Source organism: Lipotes vexillifer, unplaced genomic scaffold (genome assembly GCF_000442215.2).
Source record: "Lipotes vexillifer unplaced genomic scaffold, Lipotes_vexillifer_v1.1 scaffold1549, whole genome shotgun sequence".
In the NCBI taxonomy this organism is placed as follows: domain Eukaryota; kingdom Metazoa; phylum Chordata; class Mammalia; order Artiodactyla; family Lipotidae; genus Lipotes; species Lipotes vexillifer.
Window position 1 is genome coordinate 2075808 of NW_006771034.1, and position 22482 is coordinate 2098289.

Below are 22482 nucleotides of genomic sequence, written 5' to 3' on the forward strand. Positions count from 1 at the left end.
CTGATGCCAGAAACGTGGAAGGTTTGTAGATGACAGAAGCCACTAATGGTGGTCCTGTCAGCAGCTCAGAAAGGATGACCCTGGTTGGGGAAGGCTGAGCACAAATGGGCAAATAGGTAGGAATAAATGATGAGAGGGCGGGGCAGGGGCTGCGCATGGGCAGGAGAAGGGAGCAGATCAAGCGGGGCCTCGTGGACCAAATGCAAGATTTGGGTCATTATCCCAGGAGGACTGGGACCTCCCTGGACGATTTTAAGCAGAATTAATTGGGTTTTTAAAATAGCTCTCTGCCCATGGTGTGGCGAAGAGGCTGGAAGATGGCAAGCATGGAGCAGGTACCGGGTAGAAGACTGGTGCATCCTTATGGGAGGAGCAGGAGAAACTCATCAACCCTTGGGGCCTTTGCACTGGCTGTTCCAGGGGCTTGGAATACGCTTCCCCTTGACGTTTGCATGCCGACTCTTTTTCTGCAGTCAGATCTCCACCCCTCCACGTTACCTCTCCAGAGAGGCCATCTGCTATAGCCCTGGCCTTCCGTCACACTTGTCCCAGTTCATCCACCACTAGCTGAAATGATTCTGCTTATTTGTCTGCTGGTGGCCTCTTCCCGCTCGGAGAGCAGGCACCCCGTCTGCTGGGGTTCTGCTGAGCCCAGCCTCATCACCTGGATCCATATTCCTCAGCTGAGATTCTCAAGGGAGCAGAGGGAAAGGAGTTGCTTGCTGGAAATCAGCAGGCAGGCGGTGTCCTGAGCCTTTGATACAGTCAGAGGGAAAAGGGACGGAGAGGATGGGCAGATGTGCTTCTGCCCCTTGAGGATGGGGTAGGGTGAAGGTTCCTGCCGGAGATCACATCAGCGGAGGATTCAGATGTGTGGGGTCCTTCCCAAGGGGGCCTCAGAACCCCAAGGCAACGCCCCAGAGAGGAGGGGGGGCATCCTGGCTTTGCCTCCTGCGCTGGGGCAGACTGTAGGGCTTGCGGTCTGCTGGAGGCCTGGCAAGGAGGGCAGAGATGCCCAAGGCCCAAAGCTCTGGATCCTGAGAAGCATCTCAGGGTGTGCACAGGGGGGTAGGAGAGAATTAACCTCCAGTCTTCAAGTGTGCTGGGGGTGGCTGCTCTGGAGACAGTACCTTGGGGAAGCAGCCCCTAGTAATACACATCCCTTAGGCAAGCTACATGGTTGCTTTAAAAAACAACGAGCTTCTGGCATATTTGGGGGCTGAACGTTCCAATCTTTGCTGGCAAGAGAACACAAGGCCACAGAATGCAGTGATGAGAAATAAAGGACCCAGTGACTCAATGCCTGTGTGACAGGTTTATTGTGGAGCGCCGCATGGGCCTGCCAACACAGTCCACAGACGTGACATTTAAAAGCCTCGTGCATTCCACTGGCTCTGTTGGTCTCCCCACTGCCAACCAGCCGTGTGAAACCCAGGGCGGCTTCTCCCCCTCTGCCAGGACATCTGCCGAGACTGTGGCCCAAGTCCCAAATGCCCCTGCACGTTTAGGGAGCACAGGAAGGTGTCTGAAAAAGCTGCTTGCTTTGACATGGGCCAGCCTCCCGCTAACTGAGAAGGGCCCCGATTTGCGCACAAATGAATATGACGTCTGACAGTTTTCAGGGAAGCTGTCCAAGCTTTTTTCTCTGAAATCCCCATCTGCAAAAGCGTCTTTTCTGAAAGTCTTAAATGCACACAATCCTGTGCTGTCTGGGTTTAATGCAAGAAAACAGGAAGCCAGTTAAATGGATTCCATGACGCTCACCGACCAGGCACAGATGCCTTTTCTCCTCAGCAACAGTAACAACAAAGCTAATATCTATTGGGAGCTTACTATCTGCTAGGTGTTATTATTATCTCTCCATATGTAAACGAGGAAAATGAAGCACAAAGAGGTTAAGTAATCTGCCCACGACCACACAACCAGTGAGGGGCAGAGCTGGGATTTGAACCCCTGCTCTGAACTGCCATCTTGTATTGCTTCCTAGCCTCTAAAAGGGCCCAGGATACAGTTATGTGGATCCCCCACACTCCCCTCTACTATCTACCCAAATAGAATGTTCCAGGGAATTCCCTGGTGGTCCAGTGGTTAGGACTCGGCGCTTTCACTGCAGTGAGCCCGGGTTCAATCCCTGGTCAGGGAACTAAGATCCCACAAGCTGCACAGCACAGCCAAAAAAAAGAAAGAAAGAAAAGCAAGTGTTCCAAAATTTTAAGAGAAATGGAGTCAAATATTACACTAAACTTGTAGATAAGTTGTGTTATTATATACAGCGGCCAAGGAATGAAAATTGAGAAGCTACAGCAACACGTGTTCCTAGGTTGGTCCAGAGTGAGGGCAAGCCTGTGTCTTTGGAAAATCTGCCTGCAGTTGCAGTGAGAAGGACTAAGGTTGAGTAAGCCAGTGGCGTCTTGAGCCCATGTGCTGAAAGGGGCAGCAATATGTTGGAATCCTTCCCTCCCATGGCAACCCCAGGAGTGGGAGGACCACCCAAGGGAAGGGGAACTCGCTCTCCATCTTTCCACAGATGCAGTCACTGATGATGTGGAGGTGGGTGGCTCTGAGGCCCTGGCAGAGATAGGGCTGCTCTTCTCAAATGCACAAGCCAGAGAGTCTGGGAGCTGCCTTTGAGAATGTCACTGTAGCTCCCAGACCGTCAGTGCCCTCAGCTACAAAGTGCAGGGTGTGTGCGCAGTATTCTCCAAGATTTCAACCTCCTCAAATAATCCCCAGGGGCAGGGGGTAGCACCTCTGTGGCCACTACCTGCGGCCACTGTAGACCTTTTCCTGTGTGGGGCCTGGACTGCAACTAAGTGGACTGGGACCAAAGGGCACTGTGTGTGGCAGGGACCGAGGGGGGGAAGGGGCAGCTTGGGGCATGTGAGGGGGGTCAAATTGTTCAGTACTCTGAGTGAGGCAGCATCGTTGATGAAAAATGGCAGCTCAAAAGTGCCTTTCCCCCTCCTATGTCAGTTAGGAGAAAATACACAGAGGAGACTCTGTCCAACTTTTAAAAACATGATGGGCTGGGTCAAAGGAAGGGATGCTTCCTCTTTTGAAGCTTGTGGCATCATCTGACATTATGTGCCAAGCAGATGTGGGAACAGCAGCTGTCAGCCTATGCCAGAATCTTCGAGAGTGATACTTGTCTGCTTGCTGGTGGTACTATGAGCTCACCATTCACCCACTGTCTCTCTCTCTCTCTCTCTCTCACTCTCTCTCTCTCTCTCTCTCTCTCTCTCACACACACACACACACCCAGTCTGCTGAAAACATAAAATAATAACATCGTAGCTTCTAAGAGGTAGCATGCTTAACAGGAAGTTGCATTGATACAATTTTATAGCTGATTCTCATTTTCTACAAACAAAACCTTCAGTTTTTGTGACTCAAGTTATATTATTAAAAAATGCCCAGGGAGTTTTCAATGTCAAGAACAGAACCTTCCTAAGAGGCAATGGAAACCTCTGATATGGAATCACCACACACCAGGAAACATTCTGGAAGTCTGGTTTTTATGTGTGGAGTTTTCTTAAAGAAAGGCCCAAGAGAAGTTTGGCTGAAGTGAAATGTTCACATCAAGCTATCGTGATCCTTGACCTTATTATGTTTCCCTATCCTACCAGATCCAAAATATCAGACATTTTGAAGAAAGGGCTATTTTTCCGTGCAGTTTTGGGACTGTTGGCATTCCATGTAGTTTCCATAAAACTTCTCTTGGGTATTTTGGGAACTAAAAAGAATGAATAGGATTAACTTACAATTTTGATAGAAGGAAAAATGAATATTCACTTTCTCTCATAAGTGATTTTCACTCTGCCAGGAAACAGGACTGACTGATTTGTTAGGCCTGTTCCCCAGCTGAGACCTGGGCTGGCACAGAGACCTGGTCCAGACGCAGGGGAAGACGCCCTGGCATCCTGGTCCTCAGCCTCCTGCACTGACCAATGAGCGAGAGGCTTCAGGAGCAGCCCCTTCTAAGGAGACTGTTGCTCTCAGGAAGCTCACACCTAAAAGCGGAAGGGAACTGCAGAGACAGCCCGGCCTCCTCTCCGGGGGTGATAGACTGCGACCCAAGAACCGGAAGTCGGTGCTTTCCTCTCATTCACTAATTCCCGGTCCCACCCATTGGACAGGCATTCTTGAGCACCTACCCTAGTATGTGCCCGGAGATCATACAGTGTATTAGGTTGAACCACATGAAACTGCCGTTTTATAGGTAAGAAACAGGAGTACTGGCAAATATTTCATACAGTTAAACCCACCACTTCGAAGGTTTTCCTAAGCTAATGTTAGCAGGTTTTTCTTCTGATGGCATCAGAGAAGGTGGAGAGGACCCAGTCACTACTTGCTAGGGGAACTGGGCCTACTTCCAGAACAGGGTGGACATGCAATGATGTAATACACTGTAACTTTACAGGGGAGTGAATCCTTGCTTTAGATCGGCTTCTCCCAGATACCATTTTATGCAGAGGCAGCCTGGAGCTTGGGCCGCGTGGCTGCCTTCAGCTCTCTGGGTCCTGCTCTGCATGGGCGGGGCAGGCAGACACAGGAAAGCAAGTTGTCCTCTTCTTGTCCACGTGCCACTGGGGCAAAACTGTACCCAAAGTTCAGTCGCAAGTATATTCACCCAGAGCAACCAGGAGAGCATTACCCACAGCAGCCAGTGGGATGAGACCAGGGTTTCTCAACCTTGGTACTGGTGACACCTGGGGCCAGATCGCTGTGGCCCCAGGGGGACTGTCGCTGTGGGGGACTGTCCGGCGCATTGTAGGATGTTGAGCAGCATCCCCAGCCTCTACCCACTGGATGCCGTAGTCTTCCCTCCCTCTGGGTGAGGAGCACTGGGTCAGATGGATACTCTACAATCCAGTGCAAACTGAATGATCTGGGAGGGGGAGAGAGCAGTTTTCTGGGGACCAACCTGTGTCAGCAAACCCAGAACACAGCCTAGAGGGATGATCTATGGAGAGGGGCCTGGAGAGAGTTACAGAGAGTATTATACAGCATTACCCACCTTGGCAACTGCATCCCTGCTAGCCGAACTCAAGGCTGGAAACACTGACTTATACAGGTGAAGGGGTCCCGGCCAAGAGACGGGGTTTCGCTCACAAGGGGGTGGGCTGGGGGACAGTGACAGGGATCTCTCCGCCCACCTCTGGGCCTCCGTGTGACATCTCTGCCTCAAACAGCCACTTCTCTTCCCGGCTTCATCCGGCTCCTACCCATCCTTCCGGTCTCAGCTTACACATCCCTTTCTCCTGGAAGGGTTCTCTGATCCCTCCCTTCAACGGCCTCCCCGCCCGGTCGGCTCTGGATGTCCTGCTCAGTGTTACCTGGCATCCATATTTCTCCTAGCATAGAACGTATCACCTTAGCACACACACGCACACGCACACACCCCCACCCCAGATATATTTATGTACAGACACTTATGCAGTAGTTTGGTTTTCTGCTTGTTCCTCCCATTAGAACGTGAACTTCATGAGGACAGGGACCCTGCCTCTACTGACGGAGCAGCACACTCTCCCCAGAACCCAGGGGGGCGTCCACACCCGATGGATCTCTCCCCCACAATATTTGGTGAATTGATGAAGGAAATCACTTTTCCACTGAATGGCAGGGTAGGACCAGTAAGTGAAGTTCCTGAACGGAATCAAGCATGTGGTCATCGTAGCCAACAGTTCCATCAACGTGTACACCAGTTTGTTTCTGCAAAGGCAACGAGACTGGAGTGCGCAAGGCAGAAACGGATGGAGAACAACAGTATGGAAGATGTGAAAGTTTCCGTATTTACCCACATCTGTATGTTCAACAGACCCTTATCGTGATATACCTTTTGGACAAATGTTTTAGACTCTTGAGTCACATCACACACCTGCCAATGTATCAGTACCATGTACCAAAAGCCCAATCAGACAGTTAAGCACGAAGCTGGGTGGTAGTTCTATTCTTCAAAAACCAGTATTATGAGGGTTAACTGTTTGCATATTGATCAGGGAGGGGTGGGTAGCAGGGTAAGAGGGAGGGCCGTTCAGAGAAGACTCAGTGAGGCTCTCATGGTGTCTGTATCACAATGGACAGCAGGCCACCTGCTCACGTCGTCTGCTTGTTCCCCGTCACCACTGCCAGCTTCCAACATCAAGAACACAGAGACATTTCCATCTAACTTTTATATGAAGAATTTAATTATCTACACACATAACTAATTCAAAAGTTGTATTACAGTTGTTAAAGCCGCAGGTTTATATATTTATATATTTTACATTCATATCCATGAAAATACTGACGCGCCAGTGAATGAGGGGGAGTCCTCGTTCTCGGCACCACGTGAGTGGAGAAAGACCTCTACACAATCGCCAGCACGGAATCCCCAAGGGGAGAGACGTAGAAACAGAAGTTCACTACTGTTAAAAAGTCATTAGTAGGACCGCTAGGTTGTGCTTGAGGCTCCCTGCCCCCCGCCCCGTTTTCTGTGCTGTCGGCAACGGCGTTTTTATTGAGAGCTTCCAACTAGTGTTTAAAAGACAAACATGGCTTCAGCTACAACATATCCAACACATTAACGGACCATGAGCTCCATTTCATATTAATCTGTAGAAATTCCACAGTCTAGTTAAAAAATGTAAACATTGGAAATTAATTGCAGGGAGACTCCTATACATTCTTTCTTGTCAAGAAAATTACTTGTTCAAAATATGTCATTCCATGAAAAGTCACTGGAATAAAACTTGGTGTAACAGAGACTAAGGCGAGATTGTAGATATTGTTGATCGTAACAACCTCAGTGGTGTTGTCTACGGATTTATGGTATGAAAACACGCAAAATTAAAAACCCAAAACAGAAAACACCAACTCAACCAGATAAATCTGAGACCGAACAAAAACACAGGTGCTTTCTCGTGTGGCTACAAGGTCACTGTGCAAAATAAAATTAATGTAATATGATTAGAGCATCATACAAGATCATAGCTTTTGCCATGGAAAGAACTAATTTCTTATGTACAGGATGTATTATTACATGCTCAACAAGGTACATCTGATACACACAAACAAGCACAAAACAGCTTCTGTTTAATTGGCCTCGTTCTACACGTCTTTAAAACAGATATACTGAACTCCTCTGTACTTCTATACTAGGGGGTCAAAAACCCAAACGACACAATTTAGTTGGTAACACTGGACAAAATGAAAAAAATACATCGAGTCTCAGATTTATGGACATTTGGAACATTTTTTAATAGCACATGCAGCATTCCTTGATAGTGGGTCTTTTTGCAAAACCAAAATAGCAAAGAATTCATTTATTTTTTTATTAAAAGGCTAAGATATTTATTTTAAAATAATTTGAAAACTATTGGGAGCACCTGTGCAAAGGTGGGGGGAAGTCAATTTGAGTCACTAGGAAAGCCACAAAAGGACCCACTACCCTGTGTATTTTTGTAATTTTTTTGCTTCTATCTGTGCAAGTAATAACTCAACATTGCCATCACATGCAACTAAGGTAAAATGAGGTAAACTGCTCTGCAGTGAGTTCTTCTACTCAGAAGGCAGTAGGTGATCATGCTGGAAGTCACATGATCAAGGCTGCATCTCCCATCATCCCTCTGGGCAGTGATATGGGATAGTGGGTCTCTTTGAGGACTTTCAAGCCTGAGGGGGGGATGGACAACATATGATTCCTAGAAAAAGGAGGAAAACAACACATAAGCAAAACAAAACAATGAGCAAAATTCAAGCTAGGAAAATGAGTCAGGCATGTAAACAGCATGGTGCCAAAATGATTAAAAAGAAAAAAAAAAAGGAAAAAAGGGGGGAGGGAAGGGAGGGGACATGCTACAGAAGGAATGATTTTTTTTTTAAGAAACAAAACAAAACAAAAACCCCACGAGATAAAATCTTGCATTACAGAAGGTCTTCAAAGAGACTGTTGCGAATGCAGCAATGGTCTAGCTTTAAGTTCTGCAAACAAAGCTCAGCAGAATCAGAGCAATGCTGCATGTTTCACCATGAGATACCAGAGAGGAGAGGCAACCGAGGCACCAGGGCACTTACATTGCTGGCTGGGGTCCATGTCTGTGGTCAGCTTCACGTAATTGGACGGGAAGAGCCCCACTTGCCCGTGGACTTCTCCTTTCCACCAGTCGGGGTCCTCCTTGTTGAGGACGTTGATGATCTGGCCCTTGTTGAAGGCCAGCTCGTCGTCATTCTGCGCGGTGTAATCGTACATCCCGATCACCTGGCACACTGCAGGAGACAGGCCAGGTGAGGGGCGGCGGCACACCTGCGCGGCTCGCGGGACGGGCTACCTGGGGGTATTAGGTACTCTCGTGTCTCATCTGTGTCCTTTCCGAAGAGGACAGAAGTAAGTGGAGGGCTCTGATGGGCTTTGTGTAGTGGGGGCAGTAGAGGAAGACGGAGGATTGAAAACCAAGACGACAGCAAAAATGTCAGACCAAGCCTTGAGTTTCTATAATATCTTCCTCTTTTACACGTTTAGTTGTCAGCAGAAAATGTACAGTGATAACTGAAAGCTTCCATGGAATCATTTCCATTTGAGTGCGGCGGCACTCCTTCAAAATGCTGACTCTGAACACTGGCCCAACTTCACACACAGCTGCACATCATGGGGACTTCACTGTTGCTCTTTCTTTCTTTCTTTTTTTTTTTTTTTAAGGTGGAAGGTAATTATCATCTGACCTCCAAAAAGTTCGACTCTTAGTGAAAAGTAAAATCAGTGTTTTATTCTGCTGTACCTTTGTGTCTCAAAATTTTCTCTCAAAGAAAGAAACAATTTCCACATTCAAGAACAATTTTTCTTTTCTCATTTTTCCCTCAAAACTACAGGAGGTTACAGTGCCTTTATCCCCTGGCATTTTTACACTTCAGATAAAGTTTGCCTAGTTAGCTTTTACCCCCTGTTAATCTTTCCTAACCAACCTCTATACAGTCTTAGGCTTTGAAGATGCTCCAGCTAATTCAATCACCTCAGCAAACTATTTCTGCGGGTTTTAACCAACCTGATGAAGGGGACGCCGCCAGGCCTCCCCAAGGGAGAGGAGATCCAGCTGGCACCACACCCCTCTGCCCACATGAGGTCACGGCTCAAGCAAAGGGGCCCAGCTGTGGTTGGGAACCAGTCACAGTGTCGGCCAGTCCTTTCATTTCTTGCAAAGGCTGCCAGGTTTTAATCTGATTTCGCTGGGGATGTACAGCATAGACATTTAACCACAAGGTACTGGAATGAAAATTCTGCATTTTCCACAAGTGCCACCCAAGCACTGATGGCTTAAAGACCTAAGGCAGAAGTCTGCTCCCCTAACCTCGCCCAACTCAACTATTACCGAAGCATCTAATTTGGTGTCTTCAATCAGAAAATAGCCAACCGTCTAAGCTGCGGAGCCCTCTGTTCCTTTTTAGCCCTTTAGGAGAGCGTGTATAACATCCTGTCCATTAAGCGCAGCCCCTCTGTTCACAGGAAATGTCGCAGGGGAGCTATTTCAGTCTCAACTGAGCAGCACATTACAACCAACAGAGCCCTGGGGCCTCCCAGCTCAATCTCCTGACCTATTTAGACCCCGGCCATTTATTTTTAGGAGGCCCTTTTTGTCCCCTCGCCCCCTAGCCCAAATTCCAATTTAAATAGCTGGAAGGAACTCAAGAGAAAAATCTGGCTTCAATGGCATAGCATTCAGGGCCCCTTTAGGAAGCCGGTTCCAACAAGGGCTCTGTTGTACCCAGCACAGCAAAGCTGCTTCGATACTTGGTCCTTTTGAAAAACATACTCCATATCACATTAGCTGGGTGTCAGCCCCAGCAAGTACAAGAAGCGCTTACAGCCAGTGTGAAAGACAATCTAAGCTAAAAAAATTGAGTGGAAAGGCTACCATGACGCATAGACCATTTTCTGAGCAGAGAGTATAAACTGCTTACCTGCTGGGAATGCTGCGGGCTTAGGTGGCTCTGTTGGAGTGATTTTGCTCATCCCAGGGCTTAAAAGTTTGACATAGTTAGCAGGGAACCAGCCTATCTGGCGCTTTTTCCCACGTGCCTAATAACAAAAAATTACATTAAAATGTTTCAAAGGTTCATGTTCTTTCATGTTATACTTTGCACTTATACCAAGTTTACATATAACTGAAAAACAAATGACATCAATAGCAGAATCTACGGATTACTGTATTACAAAATGAAAACATGCCAGCTAAAATTCAAATTGTGGCAGCTATCAATCAGCAAAGCCTAGAATGTTCTGGCATGGGCTGGACTGTGTGGATCACAGAGTACAATGTAGTATGTACAGGATGGAAAACTCTGCTCATTTAACAGCTCTCAGCTGTCATTTTCAGGTAATGTAGAGATTATGGTTTATGCCAATTAAATATGGATTTTAGGAATGATAATAATGGCAGTCAACACGTGCTGGGTGCTTTTTATGAGCCAGGCCTGTGCTAAGCACCTTATGTGCATTTACCTACACAACAATTCCAGAAGGATAATACTATTACTATTTCCGTTTCCCACTATTACTATTCCTAGTTCCCAGATAAAAAGAGTAAGGCTCAGAAAAGTTAAGTGACAATCTCAAGGTTACAGGCTAATCAGTGGCAAGCCAAGATTCACAGTCACATCTGCGATCTTCTTATGGAGAATAACTGTACATATACAAGATGACATACACGCAATATATGGAGGACACAAGGAGTCTAAACTTCACCTTGTTTTCAAAAGCCATCAGGCTTATGTGATGGATCAGCCACATTTTCTACCACCATTCCTGCCTCCTTCACTTTTATCTAATTCGACACAAAATCCATTCACTGAGTGTTTACATGCTGGGAGTTGTTGGAAGGGGATAGTATATGACACAGAGGAACTTATAATGAAGTTGGCGAACTAAGACTTGCACTCCTGACACAATTCCATGAGATGAAGACTCTAGTTAGGGATGATGATAAGTGTTATAACTACCCTTCTGCACATCACCGGGAGCAGAGAACTTAACTTACAGCATGTACACACACACACACACACACACACACACACACACACACACACCCTCTAGAAGCAAGGCTTCGATAAAAACAGCTGCCTTTGGGGACAGGGTGGGAGGGAGACATTTGAATTCCCTTTCGTAATTTTTATTTATTTATTTATTTTCTGGGGGTCACGACACGCAGCATGTGGGATCTTAGCTCCCCGACCAGGGACTGTACCCGTGCCCCCTGCAGTGGAAGCGCGGAGTTTTAACCACTGGACCGCCAGGGAAGTCCCTTGTAATTTTAAAATTTGAAACCATGTGAATATATTACCTATTCCCAAAATAAGGAAATAAAATTAAGAGAAAAGGAAACTTCCCACCATCTTACCTCTGCCCTCTCATCTGATTCAGTTTACCAAGACAGATAGTTCTGGGTTACTTTTAGAATGCAGATCAAATTTCACTTTCCTTGGAGTCTGATAGATTTCATGCCCTTGGCTCAAGGACTAAAGTGCTAATCCACAGTTAATCCACCAATGGCTGAAGCCACTCCTTTAAAAGCTCCCCCATGTTAATCTATTGAGTATATACTGCCGTAGGTCTCACAACGACTCCACCATTTCTCCCATCCCTGCAGCTTCACAAGGGCGGAACACAGAGCTCACTGGCAATTTCTTCATTTGTGTATCCACAGGGGAGAAGGGCTGGTGAAAGCACCAGAAGCCCCCCTGGGCACGGCAATTATGGATTGCAAGAGCCACTCAGGACTCTCTTTTGAGCAAGGTACAAGGAGCGTGATGATGAAAAAATATGGTTTCTGCCTTCAAAGAGCTGATAGCCTACAAGAGGAAGTAAAAAATATGCATGGAAGTAATAATATCCACATCAACACTAAATACCAAGAGTGCTGCAGGCATCGGGGCCACCACGGTTCACGGGAAGACGTCGCTCCGGGTGGGATGGTCATAGAAAGCTTCCGGAAGAAGTGGGATTTGGCCGGCTCTCGAGGAACGGGGGAGAGGTGGAGATGACCATGCTGGGAGGCGCTGTGGGCAAAGGCAGTGAGGCATCGGGGTCTGAGGGTTGCTGCTTGTTTTCAAGAGAGCAAATCACCGAATGAGGCTGGAGTAGAGATGTCACTGTGAGAGGTCAGACAGGTAAGACGGATGCTGGAAGGGGAAGAGGGCATCTGAGGGGAGGCTTGGCCCACAAGCTGATAAGGAGGGCCAGTGGGGACACCCCCTTTTTAAAAAAAATTTTTTTATTGGGGTATAGTTGTTTTACAATGTTGTGTTAGTTTCTACTGTACTTCGGAGTGGAGTTCTCTGTGCTATACACAGGTCCTTATTAGTTATCTATTTTATTACATATTAGTGTATGTATGTCAACGGGACACCCCTTAAGTCTTCAGAACAGGGGAGTCACATATGGATGGGAAAGCCAATGAGGTGACAACTCTCTACGAGAAATGAGACCCACCGGTCTGAGGAAGGCCTCCTCCTACCCAGTGAAGGAAGAGACATATTAAAAGGGGGAGTGGAGGGCATTCCCTGCCGGTCCAGCGGTTAGGACTTGGCGCTCTCACTGCCGGGGCTTGGGTTCAATCCCTGGTCGGGGAACTAAGATCCTGTGAGCCATGCAGCCAAAAAACTCAATCACTAAAAAAAAAAAAATTAGAAAAAAAAAGGGGGGGGGGTGGATTCCAGGACCCCAACGGAATCCTGAGCCAATAAACTGTATCTCATCCTCCCTGCTGGATAGGGTTTTTATGGCTGCCCACCAGCAAGCTCCCAGGGGAACTTTTGCCTTTGGGTACTCCAGGCTGTGCCTTCTATTCCAGCGAAGATACATTTCTTCAGTCCACCAGCTCACTCGTCACTCTCCAGCACTTTAGTTTTTAATTAGCTGCACAGAAAGGTGCTGTATTTCTTTACCTCACCACAACATAGACCTTTGCCTTCCTGACCAAGGTTTGCCTTGACAGATTGATGAATTGAGGGGACACACACACACACACACATACACACACACACAGGAACTAAAACTGTTGTGCTGTACAGATGCGGCTTTGAATGCAAAGGCTACTCTGGTACCACACCTTACAGCACCGCTCATGGAAAGCTCCGCTCCTACAACGCTGTGACTTAAGGATGACTCCATCATGAATTCTCACTATCCCATCACTCACTGTCTGAACTCAAGAATCCAATAGATTTAGATACATCTCCAGAAGAATTCTTAGCTCTCACAATTCTGTTCCTGGCTGCTCAAAGCTTAGGAACCAAATGGATTCAGATAACATGGCATCTCTCACTACACAAACGCAGGATTTAGGTGGTGCAGGGTTATCTGTACTTTGCAACGAAACGGTGTCCCTTTGAGATCTTGCATATTGAAATTTGGGCAGAGAATTTAAAACAAATGGAAAAGACACTGACTTGCAGCTCTCCTTCCCACCATCCACCTGGGTTCTTTTTTCGGATCAAAATCAGCTGACCAGGGGCCAGGGTAAGCTGCTCGGGACCAGTAGCAGTGTAGGAAGCAATAACCTGGGCAATTTCTGGAAAACAAGACCAAACATAGCAGTGCACCATTAGAGTCAGGAAAAGGAGAGCCTAAGAAGACACAGCCACCTCCCAGGTTCACGGGCCAACATCGTCAAAGCCGGGGTACGGGGCCGGTTTTCTACTAAATGAAGAAGGCTCGGTGGCCCTTCTTTGACCACACGGCAAATGCAGTATTCAGGAGCTGGGCTTGTCTTCCGGTTCTGCCCGGTCTGCTCGAGGACCCCCTCATCTCTCAGAACGTACCAACTTGCCTCCACAACCTCCCACTCTCCCCCCAGTCCGCACCCTACCCCCACTGCCCCAATTCCCAAGAACACCCCGATGCAGCAGCTGGGCCTCATTCATCCCCAACTGCCCTCCGCCCTCACACAGTGCTGACTATTATTAGCACATGGTCCAGTCAAGGACGGTTGAGCGAATCAAGGAACTCAAGTGAACCTTTTCCACCTGCCAAGTACAGTAGAAAGAGAAATCTGTTTTCTTCAGAAACCACCAGGAGTGTGCACTAGCTAATTTCTTTCTATGTTACGACTTTCTTTAGACTCTCTCTTCTACCCACGAGCCCATTTTCTTTGAGGCTCACATTTTGAGGGTGATCCCTGAATATCAGGTAGGAATCACATCAATGTAAGTTTACTTCTTTTTACTTCAAGTTAGAGGATGATCCTGCAGTCAAGAGGAGGGATTTTATGCAAAACAACAATTCAGCACAGAAAAATAAAACATGTAAACAGTTCTGTACTTTTCCTGAATGTGAACAGTCTCATGGGAAAAATTCCACCAGTACCACAGACCAGGCTCTGAAAAGTACATTTCTCCTGGCACAGGAGTTCAACTACAAAAGGACAAAATCCTCCTCTGACCGAATGCTGGTGTATCCGCAGCGACGGCCTTGTGAACTTCTAGAAGCAAGACAGAACAGATTGTTCTATTCCTCTCCACTCTCTCCCCATCATAACTGTTCTTGAAAGAAAGAGATGAAGAAAGAAGGAATGAAGTAAAGACAGACAGACAGAAGGAAAGAGGTGAAAGGCCCATGCTCCTGCTTCCCTGAAGGCACATTAGCCCCCTAGGACCCTGTTCTGTAATAAGCAGCCACCATGCTAGGAGCGCCGGGCCGTCCCGGTGCGGGCTGGCCCTGTCACATGCATCCCAGAGCTCAGGCGAAGCGAGAAAGAGCCCAGCGTACACATACGTGGGCTCCACTGAGAGCTGAAGCTGGGAAATCTGTGCTGGGCATGAGAATTCTCCCCCCAACATGACAAGGACTAGCTCTAAACTCCACGGGTTTTCCATTTGGAAAAGATCCAAATCAGTGCCCTACGTGGCCCCTGATGTCCCTGCTCCTCAAAGGACCTGGCCTGCGGGGCCAGTGACCTGCCCTGACACTCTTTTCTGTCTTTTCCAGCTTTTTGGAGCAGCTTGCTGGTTTCAGTGCAAAGTTAAGCCCCTCTGGACCCTTTGGAATGACAATTCAAAATGTAGCATACTCCTGGTTAAAACAGACATTTGACCGGGGTGGTCCAACATCTGAGTCAGACTAAAATCCTACAACTGCCTAAAAACCGACCTTTCCTTGCCAGGTAAGCCCATTTGGAGCTGAGCACCAGACACAGATACACACATCCCTGTCAGCACTGCGGTGACTCTTTCGACCTGTAATTTCTTAAGGCTGTAATAGCAAAAAAGCTCAAATGACCTAGAGAGGAAGACAGGCCATACAACCGTATGATTTCACATCTGCTTCTTTCTTCTCTCTTTCAGGCTTGTATGTATAGAATATGTGATTTTGTTTAAATAAACTAAAACACTCTGAGTTCAGAGGGATGACTGTGATTTTTGTACCTTCACCGTGTACCTGAGGAAAACCACGCAATGGCTTCTAAATTAATAGGACCTGCACTCTGATAATACGTTGTTGCTCTCTCATCTCCTCCGTTATTTATGTCCTGGGACTAAATATGCTTCCAGGAAACAAACAAGGGCTTCCTGAACCTAACGAGAGGAGGACTAAGCAGCTGCTGACCCCAAATCCTACAGGTTCATGCATTATAACTTCCCACCATCTTGCCTGAATTATTTCTTCACATCCCAAGAGAACATTGTCTGGTAATGTCCCTACTCTCCATGTGTGAGGCAACAGCCATATTTCATAACCATCTATAAATACATTATTAATGGATTCCAAGGAAAGGATCTGCTCCAACCACTCTTTGGACAGATTCTTTTGTCTTTTCTTTTCTTTTTTAAGGCTTCTGGCCCCAATAAACAAAGATTGGGAGCAACTATCAATTACATTTAAATATTGAAAAATAAGCATCAGGGTTTGTCACTTACCAGGTTTTTTTCCTAAACTCCCTGTTTTCCCAGCAGTTCCAGAGCCCTTAAAACAGAGCAGAAGGTCTCATTTGCATACTGAAGAGTTTTGGTCAAGCAACTTAAAAAACGATTAATGATGACACAAACCCGCTTGAGCCCCTAAATTCCCCTTTTCATTCTGGGGAAACATAGTAGCACTGTATCTCCTGACATTATGATCTGTATCAAGGAAAACATGGGGCGAAATAAGTACTTTAAAAGCCTGTAGCTTTTACTCTCTTCTTAAGAGAAAAATTAGCAAAGTAAGTGGCATTGTAGGACCCCAGAGGGCTCAGGTATTGACTGTGTGTAACGTGGGCACTCCCTGAACCTGGGTCAGGTGAAACAGGGGCTGCCCCACCAGGAAGACTGTTAGTCTACAGCCTAAACACTAAGCTCATGCTTGATGTCCACATGGTTAATTATTAAACACTTCACACATAAAAAATGTACAGAGACTATAATAGACATCCATGAGTGCAACGGATGTCTGTTATAGTCTCCATATACTAGAGACTAAATACGTGAAAATATTAATATTGTTAATATTTTAATTAAATTAATATTAACAATACATGGAAATATTAATATTTTGGTACATTTGCTTTAGGGCTTTCTTTTTTTTTAAAGAAGGAAAACAGTACAGTGGCAATTCAAACACCCCTTCCCCCATCCCATTAACCAAAGAGGCAGCCACTCTCCTGTATATCCTTTCCACCCAAACCTTAGCACTGTTTAAACACTGAAATTTCTCTTGTAATGCTGGACACACAGCCCATAGAAGCAGACCATTTTTTTCCCCAACTACTAAGTGTTTCAAAAGTGCTCTGGGGTTGAATTCCTTCATAGATACTCATGGAATTTTAAACCAGCTGAGCAAGCCAAGCCAGCAGAGACTCAGTTGGGACAGGGGCCAGGCCATAATCTGTCCTTGCAAAGTGCTTTATTCCAGATTAATTTTCACTCTTGTGTCCCTATCTTCCAATAAATTAAGTATTCCAATTAAAACAGAATAAAACAAAAGGCTTAATTAACTAAATGAGAGTAACTTTAAGAATAAAAATATGTAATTATCTACCAGGAACACAACTTATCATTGTCCCTACCTATATTTATACTGAAATTCAATAACCATTTAGCAGGGAAAGTTTGAATTAAAATGTTTACTCTGATTATGCTTTCTGTATTAACCAAGTTATACAATACCCATCTTCCTTGCAATTTTTATAGGCTGCATATCAAAATGAAGGAACACTAATGATACAAGATTCCAAATGAACAGTTACTTTCCCAGTACAGGCTTAAATATACTCTCTCTATTCCATAAAAAGAACAAAGCAATTAGCAACCCAGTGATAGAATTCAAGCAGCTTCAATGTGCTCCCTTTTAACACCACAGCCAGCACTTAAGCTGAGACGCAGTCAGATGGCCAGGTTCCATCCTGGCGCTTCTTAAGAATGCAGCAGAAAAGTTGATACAGGCTACGTGCCCCAGCCCTGCTCGTGTAGAGAAGGGAAGCAGGTTTAGGACAACCTCCCCCTTGTCCACGGCTCAATTTTGGTATCTGAAGCTGGGTCTGGTTTTTAAGTTTGGCGGGATATGGCCTCATAATATTGAAGTCTATGTCCAAGTAGGATGAAAGAGCTGCCTTTTTTTATTTTTTCATTATTATGAAACAATGTTGCTAAATGTCTAAAATCTTTAGCACTGTTAGTTCTTCTGTGGCTGACAGTTAAGGCTGCGGTTAAGAAAGCACTTTACAACTCAACTTACCTTTAGAAAATGTCACAGTGCATTTTTTTGAAACTTACTGACTTTGGATGGTTTTTGGTAGAAAACTCTAATTTATGAAAATCTAATACAAGTAATGGCTTTTGTGTTTAACTGATCCCAAAGGTAAAGCCATTTTAAGAGGTTTTGTGCATGGGAGCAGAAATCCAGTTTAGTTTTTAATGTTTTCCCTCTACTCCCCTGAAATATCTCCATGGTTCTTATTGGATATAACTGGCTGGCCTGATGAAGAGCTGAATTTTCCCTCTCCAGGTCTGCAGAGGACAATACGACGACTGTCCTACAGAAAAGAAGTGCTTTCTTTCCAGCTTCTGCCAAATTCTCCAAGGGTAAAACACTTATGCAAATCCCTCCAGGGGAATTTCAGCCAGCTGCTCTCAAGACCAAAGCAAGGGAAAACAAACCCAAAACTCCCAAAACAACAATGATATTCCTTAAAAAACAAAAAACAAAACAAAACAAAACAAAAACCCAGCAAACAAAACTATTCCTAGGAACTGCAGGGAAGGTGAGAAGGCTGACATGGAAGAACTCCCATAGCTTATCACCAGGCCCAGCTTCGCTCCCCAGGCAGCCATGGGTCTGTTAAATGACTACATCTATAACCTGGAATTCCCACTAACTTGAAATTGGCCACTACGAGATGGGCTCCCATACTCTAGTAGGCCCACACCACCATTTCCTTAATCTTGTGCTATCTCAAGGCCACTTCATGCAAGTGAATTTTTAGGGCCCCATTAACAACAATGGGGAGCCACTTCCAATTTGTAAGGATAACAGCATTTAAAACAAATTCAGTCTAGGGGGCTTCCCTGGTGGCGCAGTGGTTGAGAGTCCACCTGCCGATGCAGGGGACACGGGTTTGTGTCCTGGTCCGGGAGGATCCCACATGCTGTGGAGCGGCTGGGCCCGTGAGCCATGGCCGCTAAGCCTGCGCATCCGGAGCCTGTGCTCCGCGGCGGGAGAGGCCACAACAGTGAGAGGCCCGCATACCTCAAAAAACAAACAAACAAACAAACAAATAAATAAATTCAGTCTCTGATCAACGGAGATACTAAGTTCTAGCCAAAGTGTACCAATTTCTTAGATCTTGTGTCTTCCTACTGTGTAGGCAAAAATACAAATTCTAAAAACTCTCTACTGCCCAATATTCTGGGGCCAGTATCACCAAAATACTTTTGTTTACATGGGCAAGATATTGCTGTGTATCTTTCTTGAAGTTTCTCAAATCAGTGACCCTGAAGACTCAATCTAGAATATTTACTCCGAATCCTAAGTCAGTTACATTCAGGAATAGAGATGAATCCTGAGTATTATCCCAGCTGACGCAGACCAGCCTCATTATGAGCAGTCTCCACTGAGCCCCGGGGGGTTCTTCTGCTTCTGGGAAGCCAAGGCTGACCCTGCGGCACCAACAGACAATTTCAAACAATTACAGGTCACACTGTATTTGCTGTCACGTTCCAGAACTTAGCAAAACCCAACAATGATGTTCCACCGGCAAACATCATGACTCCCTGAAAAGAGAATCGCTGCACAGAAAGGGAGAGGAAACAGTTAATGTGGGTTTACCTCTGAATCTTTAAGCCTCACATAGTTAGAAGGGAAGACTCCGGACTTGTCGCCCACTGTTCCTGTCCACCAGTCACCATCTTTCTTGGTAACCAAAATCACATCCCCTTGCTGAAAGGTTAAATCGCCTTGCTCAGAACTCTCGTAAGTGTACATGGCAATAAATTCTGGTGGGGAGAAATATTGAGATACGGAGAGAGCTTGATTGTTTACAGAAATCCCAGACAACTTTGCAAAAGCAAGTTTATGAATAAGGAAATTATTAGGATAAGGTCCATTCAAGAGAAAGGCTAGTCACTGATAAAATGCAGAGTTGCAGAACCCCCTGGGCTCCAAATTCCCCGACTGCACATAAAAATTCAATAACTGCAGCCGGGGAGACAATTCCTGTGAAGACCCAGGACCAGGAACAACAAAAAAGACCCAACTGCATGTCCACCAACACCAGTACTGAGAGTGATCTCCAATTTAACGCCATGGTTTCTTTTTACATGAAAATGGTTTTCACGCTCGCTTTTAGCTAACATTTACTGAGTACCTAGGTCATGCTGAGCACTGGGTTAGATGCACTGACATGCCACGCTCCTTGGTGAGCTAATCAAATATCTGTAATTCACTTTTGAAGGTACCAAGTCACCATTTTAGAAACCTTTTAGACATGGTATATATCCTTTATGTAAATTAAATAAGACACGTTTTTCATTATTCAAGTGCCTCGGTGAAAATTTAAGTCCTATTGTGCCACATACACAGATGGCAGGAAGCTGTTAGAACACAAAATTTAAAATATATATTCTTTAGTTAAAAACGGGCACCTACTTGTCATTCAAGTATAAACAGGTAGAGTGGACTGCTGATAAAAGTAGTGTCTACCCAATCCCAGAAAATAATCACACCTTTCTGAACAAGTGGAAAAGACAAATCACAGTTTCTTACATTTGATTATTCATGTAATTTAGTCATAAAGGACAAGAATTAATGTTCTTTGCTGTCTTGAATGTGAAGGGTGTGCATTCCAGAGGAAGTTTTTCTTTTGAATTATAAACAGCTGACTTTACTAAGGCTTAGAAACCAAGTCACACTCTCAGAAAGATCACTTGACACAAAATTCTAGACACTAGACTAGGTAGAGAATAAAAGATTTCAGGAAAGATGAACATACATTTCTTATTTCCCCTTTTTGTCCATTTTATCCTAGGCCTTGGTGTATTTTTTAAATAGCAAAAAGCAAAAAACTCCCCCCCCAAAACGACAAAACAAAACAAAACAGAAAAACATCATTTACCGGAAAAGTTCGTTTTATGATGGATGATGGATGGAGTGTTTCTTGCTAAAATTTCATACGATAGTCCTTAAATGCAGAGCTTAATGTCAATTAATTTAGTATGGAGGACTCCGCTGTCTGATTATAAGAGCCTCTGCAGGAGGCACTAATGAAAGCGAAAACAAACACCAAAAAACACAAACCCTTCCTAATGCTTATGATAATGTGGGCAGCTATCCAAGGGGCTGCTTCAGCCTCCCTGTGCTGACCTGTAGGCTGAGGCCAGCAGACCCCGAGATACAAGGTCATCCAAATGTACAAGGCAGGACAGAAGCCTCTCTGTCTTTAGCCCTCCAGCACTGGTGACACACACCTCCACAGTTAAAACTGGAAAAATGATTTCCCACATAAGGAAATCAAAGTTTGGCAGCTTGAATAAGGACATTGTTTTTTCATTAATATATTCCTTTTTCGGATTTCTCAATATTCTGACCCTTCCCTTTTCATTTTGTTCCGTTACTTGTTCCTTAGCTCATGTTTGGCCATTTCAGATTGGATCCTTGGCAATCAATCCTTTTCCCAGTGATTCCTGCACTTAAAAGTCACTTTCTTAAAATGGATCCAAAGTTTGAAGTCACTTTCGAAATGCTTAAGAAACTTCAGAAGCGTGAACTCTAGCTGAACTTCACACTGCAGCAGAAGATACCAAGGAGACGGGAAAGACTGTGGCTTTACTTGCCCTGTGTGCATGCAGGCATCTGCGAGGACCTTCTGGATTCAATGAAAACGGGGAGACATGAGGACCGCTATGCGGGGCCTCCTCACCACAAAGACCCTCTTCCCCAGACATGTAACACAGGGCACTGGCAATTCCCAAGCCCATATTTTACGAGCTAACCAAATTGAACATCTATTTAATCTGGTTTCTGGTTTACGTGAAATCTGATTACATTTGATACAGTACTGATAAGTGGTCCATTAATATATTTAAGTACCTTTTCTCAGAATTTCAGATGTCAGTGCCCTCCCACACCCCTCCAGAAAGCCAGCGATCTCTCCTCAAATTTCTAATACCTAAATCATTTCAAAATGGATGTAATAAATGTCAACCGAGGTTAGAATTTAACTCTCTTCTGTTGCCCAACTTTAAGCATGTGTGTGGTTCATCTGTAACCTACTTATTGAGGCCTCAAGTGTAGAGGCCTCTGTACAATGTTTCAAAACAAATCAACATTCATCAACCCAGCTGTTGGAAACTAACACACCACTGTAAAGCAATTATACTCCAATAAAGATGCTAAAAACAAAAACAAAAAACCCAGCCTTTGGATGAGAAAGCTCACTGCTTTAAGTGACTATCGATAAATCTAGGAAATGAAGCAAAAAGGAAATAAGAGTAGCAGACATTTACTGATCTTTATTCCAAAAGCTTACCCTATTATCTCATAAGCCTTGTGATAATTTCCTACCTCAAGTGGTGATTATTATGCCCATTTTACAGATGAGGGAGTTAAGGCATGACTAAAAGTAAATGGTCACTAGTTGAGAGAGCCAGGATACAAACGCTGGTGCTCCAGTGAGACTGAATGGATATAACACACTGAATTTGGGGGGATGGGAGGCACACATAATTTGCCTGACATAACACTGACTACATGTGCTGTGTTTAAAAGACCTTCTTGCCTGTTCTTCTAACAGTGGATAAAAAAGTCATTAAGATGACAAGAATGTATGAAGAGAACTATCTTAATGATTGTTTTGGCGGTAATGGCAAAAACTGGATACAATAAAATACTGGATTTGTTCAGTGATGATGAAGTTTTACAGTTATACCTATAAACTAAAAAAAATTTTTACTTCTGAAATTCCTCTTGAAAAAGTAACTTTGTTACTATCTGAAATACCATTAAATTTTAACCCTTGCTGTCTCCATTGAAACAATTGCTTT

At 45.0% G+C, this 22482-nt stretch overlaps 1 protein-coding gene and 1 non-coding gene across 2 annotated transcripts in view; one reads left to right on the top strand and one right to left on the bottom strand.

The window, feature by feature from the left end:
* LOC103078504 (intersectin-1-like) overlaps positions 1–22482 on the bottom strand; it is a 94576-nt gene that overhangs the window by 48723 nt on the left and 23371 nt on the right. Inside the window, 5 exon segments of the mRNA XM_082931002.1 lie at positions 8056–8247; positions 9934–10051; positions 13420–13541; positions 15886–15931; positions 19271–19437. Coding sequence (XP_082787128.1) covers positions 8056–8247; positions 9934–10051; positions 13420–13541; positions 15886–15931; positions 19271–19437 — 645 coding nt within the window.
* On the top strand, positions 2071–2143 carry TRNAE-UUC (transfer RNA glutamic acid (anticodon UUC)). The gene has a single exon. It is a non-coding gene; the product is annotated as a tRNA-Glu (tRNA).